This window comes from Platalea leucorodia (assembly GCF_965183815.1).
Source record: "Platalea leucorodia genome assembly, chromosome: 16".
NCBI lineage: Eukaryota > Metazoa > Chordata > Aves > Pelecaniformes > Threskiornithidae > Platalea > Platalea leucorodia.
In genome coordinates, this window is record NC_138838.1 from 8,815,570 (window position 1) to 8,830,852 (window position 15,283).

At 36.9% G+C, this 15,283-nt stretch overlaps 1 protein-coding gene across 9 annotated transcripts in view; it reads left to right on the top strand.

Moving 5' to 3' along the window:
• Positions 1-15,283, top strand: part of RPS6KB1 (ribosomal protein S6 kinase B1) — a 58,841-nt gene that overhangs the window by 1,618 nt on the left and 41,940 nt on the right. For 8 of the 9 annotated variants that reach the window (XR_014229971.1, XR_014229972.1, XR_014229973.1 and 5 more), the window contains exons 2-15: positions 1,931-1,980; positions 3,052-3,172; positions 3,535-3,603; positions 4,052-4,199; positions 4,875-4,932; positions 5,871-5,971; positions 6,933-7,023; positions 7,226-7,316; positions 7,628-7,735; positions 8,030-8,092; positions 8,925-9,002; positions 10,645-10,752; positions 11,354-11,466; positions 12,036-13,258. Coding sequence is in view for 1 of the 9 variants with exons in the window: in XM_082328363.1 (XP_082184489.1) it covers positions 1,931-1,980; positions 3,052-3,172; positions 3,535-3,603; positions 4,052-4,199; positions 4,875-4,932; positions 5,871-5,971; positions 6,933-7,023; positions 7,226-7,316; positions 7,628-7,735; positions 8,030-8,092; positions 8,925-9,002; positions 10,645-10,752; positions 11,354-11,466; positions 12,036-12,273 (1,437 nt within the window). In the remaining 8 variants the exon portion in view is untranslated. Of the gene's footprint in view, positions 1-1,930; positions 1,981-3,051; positions 3,173-3,534; positions 3,604-4,051; positions 4,200-4,874; positions 4,933-5,870; positions 5,972-6,932; positions 7,024-7,225; positions 7,317-7,627; positions 7,736-8,029; positions 8,093-8,924; positions 9,003-10,644; positions 10,753-11,353; positions 11,467-12,035; positions 14,862-15,283 lie in introns of those variants that run through there. The other variant, XM_082328363.1, reaches the window with a different exon arrangement.

Here is a 15,283-nt window from a genome sequence, read left to right on the forward strand (position 1 = left end):
TGAAAGTTATCTCTAGGCGGTTGTGCATGTCTTACAGGGATCTGAAAGACATTGCAGCCGGACCAGTTGAGATCCTTAAACTGGAAGTGAGCGAGGTGTAAAGTCTGGACTATCTTCTTTAATCTCTGTGGTGCTGGTCCCTGGTACCTCCTGAAAGGTGTAAGCCGAGTAGGAGCAAGAACAGATCAGTTGTAGTTTTGAAGAGGCACAACCATTTAGAAAAGCTGAAGAACCGTTTAAATGGAGAGTTTACTCATAAGCCATATGGTTGTTTGCATTAATTATGGTGAAAAAAACAGCCTTAATTTTTGTGTTTGTAATAAATGAAACAATAAGTGTAGGCTGAAGGACTGCTAGCCTTCCAGCCAGAATACCATTGCATTTCTTGGTTTTGTGAAATGAGAAGAAATCCTGAAAATGGTCGAATGGTATCTAAAGTGAATTTCATTCAAGTTAATACTGAGAATGAAAACCATAGTTCACAGGGGCAAGAACAGCGCGTGTGAACTTTGCCAGAACCATGGGGTAACTTGAGAAGCTGTTCTAGGAACGTAATGGGTGTTTATTCTCCATGTTTGTTGAATTTTTTTTAATTCGTTTGTTGGCATCTAATGGCAGGGTCAAGGGCAGCTTTAGTGGGCTTTATTGTGAAACAGAGGTCAATAAGCTGGATTTCTCTAATAATTGTTATCAAGAGGACATGAGCTAGCAACTCTCTGACCTGGAAACGAACTTGAACTTTTGGACTCCATAATTGCTTGTGGTGCTAGTAGGTGGAACCAGGAGTTAAATTCCCCTCTAGATCACCCACCAAAATAAACCAGCCTCTGTAAACTTTGATGTTTAAATGGTTTGGAAGCTATTGAAAGTTTATAATTTTCTTTGGTTAGTGTTTTCACTTATACAATACTTAAAAACGCACTCCTTGGCTTGATCTGCTTTTTACAGATCTCGATGGGTTTTTTTCCTTCTGATTCTCTGAATTTCACACATCACTCAATATATCGATATTCAGTCTGTAGATTCCAGGCTGTTCCTCACTAACTTGCAGTTGTTATTTTACGTACAGATTTTTAAAAATAAAAATGCTAAGGTATAGTATAAAGCTTATTAGAAGCTTGCCCATTAAATTCTCTTTGCATTCATTCCAGCTGTCTGCTTGGTTTGCACTTCTTTTGCCATGTAGAGCCACAGTTAAAGGGAAGTGTTATCTTGCAAAGGGATCGAGTTGAAAATTCTTTGAAGAAAATATCTCTTCAAAACTGAACTACATTCTCTAATGGTGACTAGTTCTGATGTTGAAGTGCTTGAGCCTTCTTTAGTAATAATTGCATGCATTAATCTATCTGAATGATTGGTCAGAAAAGGTATTTAACATCAGAGTAAAGCTTAATTCTTTCATTACTATTGGGATTTGATTATTATCAGTATAGAATAATAAAACCTTCTCAGTAGATTATTTGTTTCTAGTGCGTATGAATCCCAGTTCCTCTGTTCACATAATCTTTACTGTTCTAATTTGCATAATACTGTAATAGGATTTTAAAATCCTATGTAAGAGCAACTGTAAAAAAAATGCAGTACCTTAACATTTTTCAAATGCACTTGGGGATGTGTGAAATTGTTACCTCTAATATTTAAGTGATTGAGTAACAGTGCAGTCAGGTGAAACAGTGGTTCCATGTGTCACCGTTTGAGATATGTGGAAGTATTGCAAATCTTGCACAGAATTTTGTAGATTTCCTACCTTCTGATAATTTATTATTCCTGACCTTTAGGCTTATTTAATTATATAATATAAATTATAGTTACATACATAATTATATATATAAAATTTAAGAAGTTGTAAAACACGTCAGTGCATTTATTTTTAACGCTGCTTTCTTTCTTTTGTTATAATTAATCTTCCTTCTACCCCTCCCATCCCCAGGGTCAATTAAGTGAGAGCATGGACCATGGAGGAGTTGGCCAATATGACCTGTAAGTTGCTGCTAGAAAATGTTCTGTACCATTCATGCCAACTACATATAACTTTTAATTTTGTTGCATTGTTAAGTTAAATAGAAAATTTTGTCATTCTTGTTCAATTTTGAGTTGTTTCTAGCCGTTTCACTATATCTTCACATTAAAATTTGTGAACTGTATCTTGAAATAAAATAATAATAATAAAAAAAAATTCTGGCGAAACTTGCTGTTGTCTTTTAATCCTTGTTTCTCCTAACATTATCTATTGTACTTGAATAATATTTGTAATACCAATGTAACACACTGGCTGCAGAACATTGTATGTTCATTTTGTAAAGGCTCCAGTTGCAGATCTGCATAGCAGTCTGAAGCAGATGAGAATCCAGCAGTTCTGATTTGAAGTTCAGGAGACAGCTACCTTTAGCATTGCTTCATTTACAGATTTCCAGATTGTTTCAGCATGCCATGTTGTGAAAAGAAAGCAACGATAGTTGAAACAGTTGAGTTACGTTTACTTTAGCAGGATCAATCTGTTAGTCTTTTGCAGAACTGTAGCATAATTTAGAAGCATCATTAAATTATAGTTCAGTCTTCTTTTGTGGCATGTTCAGAGTTGTGAGACTTTTTTTGTTACAGCTTTTTCTGCAAGATATTTTGTTACAGAAATCTCACCATCACTGTTGGGGCTGCTGAATGTGATTTGAGACTTAAACACACCCTATAGCCTTGCTTTTACTGGAGGTCTTGTAGGAATATCTAAGTCAATTTGAGGCTGTGGTCTTTTAAACTTAATTCTGGTGTAATACAGAGATTTCTTATGCATAAAAATGAAGGAATCTGAAGGAAATCTTGATACTGTAAATACCCAGAATTTGCAGGTGATCTTTTCTGTGCAAGTTGCAACTTACTGCTTTGCACACACCTAAATACAATTTCTGATGCTGAGAATTCTCCAAATCTCCAAAGCAGCCATTCAGTTATGTCAGATATACTGTATGCTTTTCAGAAAGTAATTTGCTTGCTTACTTTCATTTGATCGTTTTTGAGTATCAGGTAGTCTTATATTCTTGTTTCGGTTTTATCCAGTGGCATGGAACATTGTGAAAAATTTGAGATTTCAGAAACTAGCGTAAACAGAGGTCCAGAAAAGATCCGACCAGAGTGCTTTGAGTTACTACGCGTACTTGGCAAAGGTGGCTATGGAAAGGTAAGGAACTCTTTTCTACAGAAGTAAATCCGTTACGCCGAAGGCGGTTGAAGTGCTTGCTTGCTGCCTTTGGCAAGGTCTAATCTTCCCATCCTGTTGTCTGAAAAGTTCACTCTACCAGAAGGTAACCTCAGGGCTGCCAAGGTTGGTGTCATGGGACCGAGGTCAGCGGCGGGGCCTCACCAGCTGGTGGCAGTAGGAAATGTCCCAAGCTGGTTCTGGTTCCAATCGCTGGCTCTTCTCCTTCATGTAGCTTTGCAGTTTGTAGATGATCTCATCTCTCTTTCCCAGAACTTTGCTTTTAACTTAAGACATCTAATGCGGTCATGATACGTGATTGCTTTTGTGTTGATGTTGTACAGGTATTTCAAGTACGAAAAGTAACTGGAGCAAACACTGGGAAGATATTTGCCATGAAGGTTCTTAAAAAGGTAACCTGAATGTTCACGTTTCACTACTGTCTGCGTCGAAAAAAAAATCTGTCCCTCCCTTTAGCTGTTAAAATTATCTAATTATATAATATACCTAAAATTAAACTTTATCTGTGATATATACAGTTGTTATCCAGGTACAGTTGGAATTATAATTAGTCTTCGACTAAATTGTTCTGTCTGTGTAGCTCTTAGCAGCTAATTTAAATAGCTCAGGAGGTTCCTTCCAACCTAAATTATTGCATGATTCTAATGAAATAAATAAAGAATTAAACTTCTGCAAGAAACCTGTCATGTTATGTATGTGTCATGGTGAAATTTCATTTTTTTTATTATGTTGTTGAATCATATGTAAGTGTTGTGATTTAGTAAACTCAGAAGGGAATTAAATATAAAAGTCTGCCTTGTTTAGCATGTTCTTGTGCTCACATCTCTCTGCTTTTTGTAGGCAATGATTGTAAGGAATGCAAAGGATACAGCTCATACAAAAGCAGAGCGGAATATACTGGAGGAAGTGAAACATCCCTTCATCGTAGACTTAATTTATGCCTTTCAGACTGGTGGAAAACTCTACCTCATCCTTGAGTATCTCAGTGGTCAGTATATGAAATTCTGTTACCTCCTTCTTGGTATCTTACGTAATTGAGACTCTGGATTTCTTACTCTGGTTATAAAAAGCCAGCTAGCTATTGGCATGGTGTCTTAAAGATGTAAAATAGGTTAGCACTAAGAATACATAGAATAACATAATTAAACATTCTAATTCAATAAAATAAAGAGGAATTAAACATAAAATAGTTATTTTTCATGACACTACAGGAGAGGAAGATTTTTAATACCTTTGCTTCCATCAGGCTTGTAATTCCTGTGTGTTAGACTTAGACCCTATGCAGTCATATGGAGTACCTGAGGTTTTAGTCCTTGCAGGTTCTTTGTGAAACAAGAAAGTGCTATCTTTATTTCACAGATAGATAGAAACAGAAACAAATTACAAGCAATTTGCTCAAGTTATAACAATAGGAAAAAACAGGGACAGAAACACTGTTATTTTTTTCAGCATGCTGTTTTGATTTCTTTTGGCATTTCTTCTGTTGATAGAATTCTGAGAATAACAGAATACTGAATTCTCAGTTGTTTTTTGTGAAACAACTTTCTATGAAGTAGGACAGAATACCTGTTGCTTATAGTTTTTCTAGAAAATAGACTTTTGACTGACTAAAAATGATAGAATGCACTTTACTGGAGTAAAAATCTCATTTTTCTCATGACAGGAGGAGAACTATTTATGCAGTTAGAGAGAGAAGGGATATTTATGGAAGACACAGCTTGGTAAGTGAACTTATTTTGGTAAATTAGTAAGTTTGGGGGTTTTTCGCCAAGTGCTTAAATGGTATATTCTGACTTGAAAAACTATAACTGCTCATTCATTTCTTAGTCTAGTGAAAAGAACAGTTAATGGGGTTTTGGGAAGATGTATGTGTTCCATACTTACCCATTTGTGCCAGTCTTACTACAGTAGAGGGTCCGTCGCTGGTTGCTGAGTGAGGCCGTATTACATAGGGTTGTGGTAAAGGAGGTGTTTGGGGTGTTGGAGAAAAGACTGTGAAAGACTTGCTGTAAATGCCATTTTTTTTGTTCTTGATGCACACACAATTTTACCAGCCAGTTACAGAATTTCCAATTCACTGTAATGGCTGTATTCTAAGGACCAGACGTGTGGAGTGATAATGTTAATTATGCTAATGAAGGAGAAAGTGCCTTTTGAGTAGTGATATTTTACATATAAACAAGTTGAAATTATCCCTTATTGATGAGGCTTCACACAACTGAATACAGTTGTATCTTCCTACAGCGCATGCCGATAATGCCGTAGAAAAGCTTTGATGTACATACGGGGCTGTAACACAGTTCCACAGATAGCACGCTGGGTGCTCCCGTCTTAGCTTCATTTTTTTTCTTCAACTTTGACATCTAGATGTGGTAATACAGATTGAAGCATATTTTAACCACTAACTGGTAAATTCAGATTCCTCCAAATATGTTCATGGTAAGATAGCTACCGAACAGGTAAACCTAATGCTAACGGTGTAATTTCGTAGTTCATCTTGCAGTCTGTATGCCTTTTGGCGAACCAACCTCAAAGGCATTGTTGTTTCTCATACACTTCTAATGATACTTTCAAGGAACCGTTGCTATGTACGTAATAGCGCTAAAGATGCTTTGCATGATTGAATATGTCTAATTTTGTGGCATATGTTTCCTTTCAGCTTTTACTTGGCAGAAATCTCAATGGCACTGGGGCACTTGCATCAAAAAGGAATCATCTACCGTGATCTGAAGCCAGAAAATATCATGCTTAATCATCAAGGTAGAAATATAGTAACAGTTACATTGCCAGTCATTTGAAAACAGTTCTTCAAAGGTCACAAGACTTCACTCTTACGTGAATTTTCTTAGAACAACGGCATGTTAGTTATCACTCTCGGTATAACTGAAGAATTGCCAAAGCTAATTGCTTGCCCTTAAACACAGCTTCTTTGGCTTTAATAGGCCACAGCAAGCTCCCCGTTCCATGTGTACATAGACACAGGCATTTTTTGAATCGTTGACTTGCTATTTCTGCAGCTCTGAAATTTTTCTTCTACTGGGTCATTGTAAAGTACATAAAGATCTGTGTCCTCAGTGTAGCGTCAGTGACATTTTAGTAATGGGGATGACTGAAGACGTTTGTTAGGAAAGGCAATTTAGGTAGGATGCCAGATCATCTGTAGCTGAAATGACTTATCTAGCTGTGACACTTTACCTGACAGTAGTAGCAATTCCTGAAGGCAGTGTTACATTGACTGTGTGACACTGATTCGTCTGGCAATCTGGACCGTCAGAATTTTCATGTTATCTTAAACAACTTATTTAGTTAGTCTAAGTCTTTGTACTGAATTATTCAGGGCACTTTACCATTTGTTGAAGGTTCTCTGAAGTAAAGGAAAGGAAGCAGTAAAATTCGATAGCCTACTTTCTTATCTGAACAATGCTCTACAGTCTTTATGTTTAAATATATTTGTCTATATGTGAATAAATTTTGGTAGTTTGTCTTGTTTCTCTTCACCAAGTGGCAATACTTTCTTGTGCAGGTATAATGCAGAGGTTTTATCTGTAAGTGTGATTACCTCATTCTGTTTTACAGCTGTATTGCTTTGTCAGACCATCGAAAATATCTGGAAGTAGCTCAGAGTTATTACATATCCATGTGAAAAATGTCTGTTTTTTTAATGTTACTTGTACAAATGACACAATTCTGGCAATTCTGACAATTATGTATTTAATTTCAGGTCACGTAAAATTGACTGACTTCGGATTATGTAAAGAATCTATTCACGATGGAACAGTCACACACACATTCTGTGGAACAATTGAATACATGTGAGCTGCATGATGAAATAGAAAAGTATTACTCTGGTCTGGGGGTAATGGCTATATTTTGCCTTTTTTAACTGGTGGTTCATATGTTCAGTCACTTATGGAACTGTTACTTGATAAATGTGGTTTTGTTTGAAAACTAGTAGTCAGAATTAGTATTAAGCTTGTTAAAATACTTCCATATTTTCAATTTTTCTGATTATAGGGCCCCTGAAATCTTGATGAGGAGTGGGCATAATCGTGCTGTGGACTGGTGGAGTTTGGGGGCATTAATGTATGACATGCTGACTGGAGCAGTAGGTGCACAGTTATAATTGCATGTATTTCTCTTCCTAGCTTTTGTAGTTACCTGTATTCTAATTCAGATGCATGTATAAATACGTATACACTTGTGTATATATACAAACTGCAAGTAAGAAATATAACTAAAATATGGCTACTCTTATGTTGACTACAGTCATGAGCTGCTGTCATCCAAACAGTTCTTTGGAAGTCCTATTTGCAGCAATTTTATCTGCTTTATAAATGACTGAAGTGAGTTCTGTGTACACAAATAAGAGACCTGAACAAGTCCTATTTTTCCTCCCATTACAATGGTGCTTTCTAGCCTCCTTTCACTGGGGAGAACAGAAAGAAAACAATTGACAAGATTCTCAAGTGTAAACTCAACTTGCCTCCCTACCTCACACAAGAAGCCAGAGATCTGCTTAAAAAGGTAGAATTTTAATGAATGTCAGTACTACATGTGTATGTAGAAAATAGAAATATAATGATACCGCTTTGGCTACTCAGTCCATGCTTGTTTACTGCTAAAAAGTCAGTTTTGTTTTTGCGTGGTACAGAAAGTGATTTTCCTTGAAAATACAATTGTTTTCTAACAAATATAGATTTTCTGATTGTTCTGTATTCGTTCTGCATGGCATTCACTCAAACGATGATTCATGTCAGAACTAGTCTAGTCACAACGACATAACTCATTTTTCTTTTTTGGATGTTATTTCTCCTTAAGCTGCTAAAAAGAAATGCTGCCTCACGTCTAGGAGCTGGTCCTGGAGATGCTGGAGAAGTTCAGGTAACTTTCGCTTAACTCAAGAATTCTTAAATTACCTCATTGAAAATAAAACAGCTTTGAGGGTGCATCGGGGAAGGAGAGTATGTCTGTCTTGAAGTATAATGAGCAAAAAGGCAGCCACACGTGACAACTGATCAAAACTTGAATGCTTTAAAGCTTAACGAAACCAGCTGTCTACCTATTTGATAATTTGAGATTTGGAAAATAACTTTTATTCTTTAGCTCTGTCTTCCAGCAGATCTTTTCTACTAGTTGCACAATGCTAATTGTACAGTCAGCCATGGAAGAGCAATGATACTCTTAGCAGTCTGACGAAAAACCTGCTATCCCTTGCATTTAGTGCAGCTTTCAAGGGAAAAGCGGTGTTAGTTTGCGTTGGGTGTTGCATAGTTAAAAGGCAGAGGCCTAGGTCTTGTTGCTTCCAGCTTGACTTTTTTTGTGGTGAGATTAACAATGTACTAGAGAGTCCTCCTTATTTCACAGTTCTGATAATTGGTCGTTAACACAGTGTTGTGTCGTCATTTTTAGATATCTGACTTTTAAAGTTGAAAAATGTAGAGGTATTTTGCACGTCAACTGACTTTTTCTAATACTTTCAAGGAAAACATGATAGGGACATATGTTGTCTGACTTGGAGGTATGGTATCAATTTTCAGCTCTTCCAGTTACTCTGATGTAGTGCTGCAGAATTTTACGCTAGACCCATACATGATTTTGGAAAGAAAGACACCACAGAGGGGGTCTGAAAAGAACATGCTTATTAATTCTTAAATTTCTGTATTTTATACCAAAAAGGTAGATTATGACTCTGTGCTATTGCTAACTCTTGTAGGCTCACCCGTTCTTCAGACACATTAACTGGGATGAGCTGTTGGCACGAAAGGTGGAACCTCCTTTTAAACCCTTATTGGTATGTACTCAGAATGCCGTGAGATATTCCTTGTGTGCCTTTAGGAAGGGTCTTATACAATGTGGAATCTCCAACATAGAAACGCTCACTCTTACAAACTGGAGTGCTGTTGATTTCTGGTATTTTAAGTAGTTAAATGCATCAACTTAGGTTACTGGTTCTCAGATTCACTGTTGTCAAATTAAAGAGAGAAACTACCTGATTCGGATTTTTTTTTTCTTCCCCCTGAGAACTGATGCTATATCAACATTGAAAAAAACTTCTTTCTTTTAAGTCTCCACACAGTATGAAATACTGGCTGTCATGAGCATGCTGTTCTGTCTTATTACTCTGTAGTCACGGTACTTATTCGTCACTGGAATAGGATTTTGCTTTTTTATGTGAGAAGGTGGCAAAAATCGGCTAAGAGCCAATTTATCCTTCTGTTCAGTCTCCTGGAGGAAGAAGGTTCTGCTTCAGTTTTAATTCCTCCTGCTTCTAATCTGTAGGTTAAACAGGCTTGCAAGTGCAGTTATCTCTGAATTTCTGCTTCTAAACATTATGCAGTAAGTCAGTACTTAGTTGAAACTAAGATGATAAATAGTTGCTAAGCAAAAGTAAATGAAGTCACCTGATGAAGCATTCTGTATGTTTGCTTATTAATATTTACAATGCATCTTGTGCATTATAGGCAGTAATTAAAGTTGACCTCAAACCAGTGATGTGATGAATAAGCCTCTATTACCCTATCCTATAGTTTGATAGGGTGGGGTGTATCTTTTTTTTTTCCTCTCTGGGTACAATTAGCTACGGCAGCAGTGGGTATTGCCACCCCGATAGTTCCCGACTACTAAAAACCTCACTTTAAACTGACTTGGGCGTCACTGATGTTGAGCATACTACAGCAGGGGGACTCCAGGCCTTTTTTTTGCTCAGCATTTTGAATGAATTTCAGAATGACACAAGACTGGTATTTCCAGATGAATTAACTGAAGAGAGTTTTGGGTTTTTCTGTTATTAGCAGATTTTATGAAAGTTACTTGTACAAACCAGATGGCTTTTGAAAATGTGCTTCCATGGTTGCATGAAGGCCTGCACAAATGAATACATGCTGCCTTTTCAGTTACACTTAGGAATGAGAGAAGGGATCTTGGAATTATGTCTGTTGTTCTTTGACTGAATTACACAATATTCTTCATAGTCACTTACTCCAGAGTTGTCATCTGTCCCTCACAAAATAAACACTTCTGTATCTGCAAAAATGGGATTGAAATTTTCTGGAGAGGCTTCCAAAAACTAATAGTTGCAACTGTTCTATACTGGTTGTGACAAGGGCTAAACTTGCAAGAAACTGGCATTGTATTTCTAAAAGTTTTTGTTTGTAATTTGAGATTTTTTTTTTTTAAAGGCATCTTTTTAATTTGTGTTCCTTTTTGATCCATAATTTTTGCCCCTCCCCCTTGCCTTTATTTCTCAGTGTCAGTGCCCATAGTGACCTCCCACTGGCAGCGACAGGATTCCGACACCACTCCAGGGTTTTACTACAGCAGAGCTCTGCCAAAAACCTATGGAATGAACTCCATCCAGAGGCTACACTGATCACCGCTAAGCCATTTGGTTGATATCTGTAATATAAACCCTTAATCATTTTGTTTTTGCAAAGCAATCTGAAGAGGATGTGAGCCAGTTTGATTCAAAGTTTACACGTCAGACACCTGTTGATAGCCCAGATGACTCTACTCTCAGTGAAAGTGCCAACCAGGTCTTTCTGGTAAGTGAGGCAGGGACGGGTGTGTAACTGTGGAGAGCTATGTTGTGTTACTTGGAAAAAGTAGGGCATTTCAGGTAAATCAGCTCTATTGAATCTTGCCACCCGATACCTGAAGCAAACTATCGTAATTTTAAACGCATGTTCTGCAACAGGTTTGAAATGTCTAAGGGCTTTGAAAATACTTAGTTTGATTATTGCTGATGTTTTCTTTATATAGATAAAACAGCCAACAAATGTTGCTTCCTTTCTGAAATGTTGGCGTTCTAATTCATAGTTGCATTATGAGCCCTGGGCACGTGATTGCTTTCATAGTCGTGCAGAGAGAACAATGTCCCTTCTATAGATCAAAATTAACTAAGTTGAGCATGCCTGTGGGAATCTGTGATCCGAGTAGAAATATCTGGGGTGTGCAGGCACCTGGGTGAGGGACTCCCTGAAGTCCTGCTGTTTGCTTCAGGAAGTGAGTAGAAGTTCATGTGTCTACATTTATTCTCCTTTTTTATAATCTTCATTTACTGTTTCATGCCAATCATAACTGCACAAGTGATCATAAATGTAAATCTTGCCTGTAAGTTACAGTGCATTCATTCCTGTTTTGCAGGGTTTTACGTATGTGGCTCCATCTGTACTTGAAAGCGTAAAAGAGAAATTTTCTTTTGAACCAAAAATTCGATCACCTCGCAGATTCATAGGTAGCCCTAGGACACCAGTCAGGTATCTTTTTTTTTTTTTTTTTTTTTTTTTTCTTTTTTGTAATGCACTTTTTGGCAAGTAGTTGAAATAGATCTGCACTAAAAATAAAAAATGCGGCCTTTCTTCTCAGTAAGCCCATCACTTCCATTAGAAGTGCAGCATTGATCCTATTTTAGAGACCACATTATTAGAGGCAAGTCTATGGTGTTTGGCAGCACAAGAAGTACTAATTTGCTTGCTGTTCAGCGCTGGTACAGCCTCACAGTCTGGTGACTTTGGTACACCATTCCTCTAGAACTCTTTCAGAACACCCTAAGTACTTATGTGCCGCTAAAGAATCATGTTAGTACAGAAAATTCCTTCTGCAATCATCTAGAAATACGTCCTCACTACTCAAATGAGAGAATTTTACTTTACAAGAGACCGTGGTAGAAGCTAGACATGGAAACTTTCTCAGACTTCTGGAAGTGGAAGGAAGAATTACAAATGCTTCTCAAGGGGCATTTGAGTTCAGCTTCCTGCAGAGTAAAGGACATACCTTGGTGCTGTGTATACCTTCATCTCTGATTTTTATATTTCTTGTTTTAAAGCCCTGTAAAGTTTTCCCCTGGGGAATTCTGGGGAAGAGGTGCTTCTGCCAGCGCATCAAATACTCAGACACCTGTGGAATATCCAATGGAGACAAGTGGAATAGAACAAATGGATGTGACAGTCTGTGGAGAGGCCTCAGCACCACTTCCAATCCGGCAACCAAACTCTGGGCCATATAAAAAACAAGCTTTTCCCATGATTTCCAAACGACCAGAGCACTTGCGCATGAATCTATGACGACACAATTTTTTTAAAGCCTTTGAAGGTGGAAAACAAAGAACGGACATAAGCCCCCTTGAAGTTGAAATACGAGGGCTTGTATGGTTTACTTTTAAAAAGTGACAGTATCAAAGAGTCAGTCATTGCACAGAGCGACTTGGAAAGCAAAGAAAAATGGATTTTTTTTCTGTCAATCAATGGTGCATAAAAAACTTTAGAAAATGGTATTGCAGAACTCTAGGCACATCATCTAACTGATTCGCAGTGACATCTTCTCACCTTATCAAGGATTTTTCAGCTTGATAGCTTGAAACTGACAGTATTAAGGGTCAGGATGTTGCTTCAGAATCACTGGTCTAGTCGTGAATGTGTCAAGGAGGGTTAGCCCTTTCACTAGGCAAAGTATGAAATGCCTATATGCTTGCGTCTGAGGAATAATTAGCATGCAAGCTTGGTTAAGCTGTTTCCTACAATGGGGTGGAATCAAAGATGAAAGATGAAATTAATTGGTATTTCACATTCAAAACATAATGAGTTTTTTATATATATAAAATATATATATTTTTCAAATAGATTTTTTGATTCAGCTCATTATGGAAAGTATCCCAAAATTAAAAACGCAAAATAATTGGTTGCTGTGAAGAAAGTAGAGGCTCTAGTTCTGATTCTTCTCCTCATGAAACAACAAATCAATAAGCGAATCGCTCAGTTACCAGCTTGGCAATGTGGGGTGGGAGAGAACTGTTTCACTTGCTTACCCAGCTGAAATACCTGTTCCTGCAAAGACAAATGGATCTAATCAAATGGCAATGCTGCTATGTTCTAGGCTTAACTGGAAGCCATGGGCTCACATACATGTCCTGCTTATTTCATCCTTGTCCTCAGCAGACATTTCACTGGGAAACATCACTTTTGTATACGCTAGTCCTTAGATGGAGACAGCGGAATACGTTCAAATTCTTACCCATATAAAAGACCAAGAAAAAGTGCATTGGAATACAAGGTCAGTAGAAACGTATAGGAAGTACTGCAGGAAGTGTATACAAATTCTACATAGTATACGGAAATAAACCTTTTTGTAACCAGTGGGTAAGAATTCGAGGATTTTTTTTTTTTTTTAATAAAATTTTGCTTATGGGAGTTCCCTGCCATTATACATTTCTAAATTTATCAACATTTTTTTCTATGCTGGGGCAATAAATTTGCTGATTGTATGAGAAAAGTGTTAAATGGCCTTTCAGTGAATGTCTTCCACAGTGGGTCAGAACTTCAGCAACTTAATTTAGGAAACATGTTCTAAGGACACTATTTATGTTTTTGAAATTGTCACAATCTGTACAAATGACTTACAGGTACAAAGAATAAAATAAAGGTAACTTTACCTTACTTAAATACTTCCTGCCTTAAAGAAAGCATTTCCATGAACATAGCTGGTGAAAGGGTTAATATCTGCAGAGCTTTACACTAGTTAGAGTGTGTATGGTGTGTGCGTGTGTGTGTATATGATCATGCAACTGCATACAAGTCCTGTCACTTTTTGCCTGCCACACGTTGCATTATCTTTAGTCAAACTGTGCAAAGTCTACTTCTCGTGTTTCACAACAGTAGGGATTTTTTTATAGATTCTGCTTACTCTGTGTATACTGAATCTTTTTGAGCCATAGGATCCAAGCCATAAAACTCTCTAAGCATCTTGAATCCAATCAGAGTGCTGTTTTCTAAAATTTGCAAGTCAGAGGGATTCATCGCTATCTTGTTGCTACTAACAAAGAACCAACAAAAAAGATGGTTATGATTGAGCAAAAATTAGCATTTTTTTTTTTCTTCCTGATAAGCCTTTTGTTGGAAAATTTCTTTTTTTTTAGTTTTATAAGGAAACTCGAGTTACCTTACAGTGACATAAACTGTACTGGAAGATTGCCATTTTTCATTTGATAATACCGCCACTGGTGACATGTTGTGAAACTGAAATCAAAGTGCTCACCTGTGTTTGTATTATGCATATTCGCAAATACGCAACACTTCAAGCAGTGCCTCTCTGTGCCACTTGTTAACTTAGGTTTCCTAACATGTTTACTGAGTATAAAGGAACTTAGTTTAAAAAAAATATTTTTTTTTGAGGCAGATCTCTCTTGGTCCTAGTTACAGCTAACAGTTGTTTTTTGGTTGGCTGGATGTAATTGTCCAGTAGAATTGGTTTAATATGGCTGGCAAGAATGGCAAGAGTTGTTTGTCCGAGTTCACTGATTAATTACAGATCCATCGGTTTTAAAATTAAATTTCATGTACTGTCCATGTTTCATCCCATAGATTATAAGTTTAATTCCCTACCATAACTGTGAAACTTTCGGAGTGTGACTCAGACAGCAAGCACACACTATGCAATATGGTTTATCCTGTATTTATTTGTAAAAATATCAGACATAGATCCTCTATATATATATAATAGTGTCAAAATTACTAGTCGTGAACTAAGGGGAGTGGAGTTCTAGCTCCTGTCTGGCTGTTTCAGATAAGTGCAGAATGCATTGAATATTGGAGAGCTTAACAAGTGCTTTCTTTTGTTCATTTAAAAATGTCTTAAATTTTTCATTAGAGTATAGAATCTTATTTTTTTTATTTTGTACAAGCTGCGCTTTTTTAATTATAATCACTGAAAAATTCACTATAATTTGATTTTATAGGATTTTTGTAGCATTACAAAAATATAGTAAAACTGAGGTTAATACCTGTTGTGGCTAACCATATAAAAGTATTAAATCTTAAACTTGAACAAAAGTCATATTTTTTTTTTCACTAGATGTTAAATAGGGGAATATTTTGTTCTGCAGGTCATTATCACAAAAGGTTTAGAGGTCAGCTGTGTTACCAGCAGTTTTTCTTTTCCCATTTGATGCAGAAACTATTCTGGTATAAGATATTCAGAATTTCATAATTTTTCTCTGTGGGAGTGATGCATACATTTGATGCCATTCGTGTACTAAATTGTAATTTTGGGAATGCTGGAATAATTCCTACCAAGACTGTC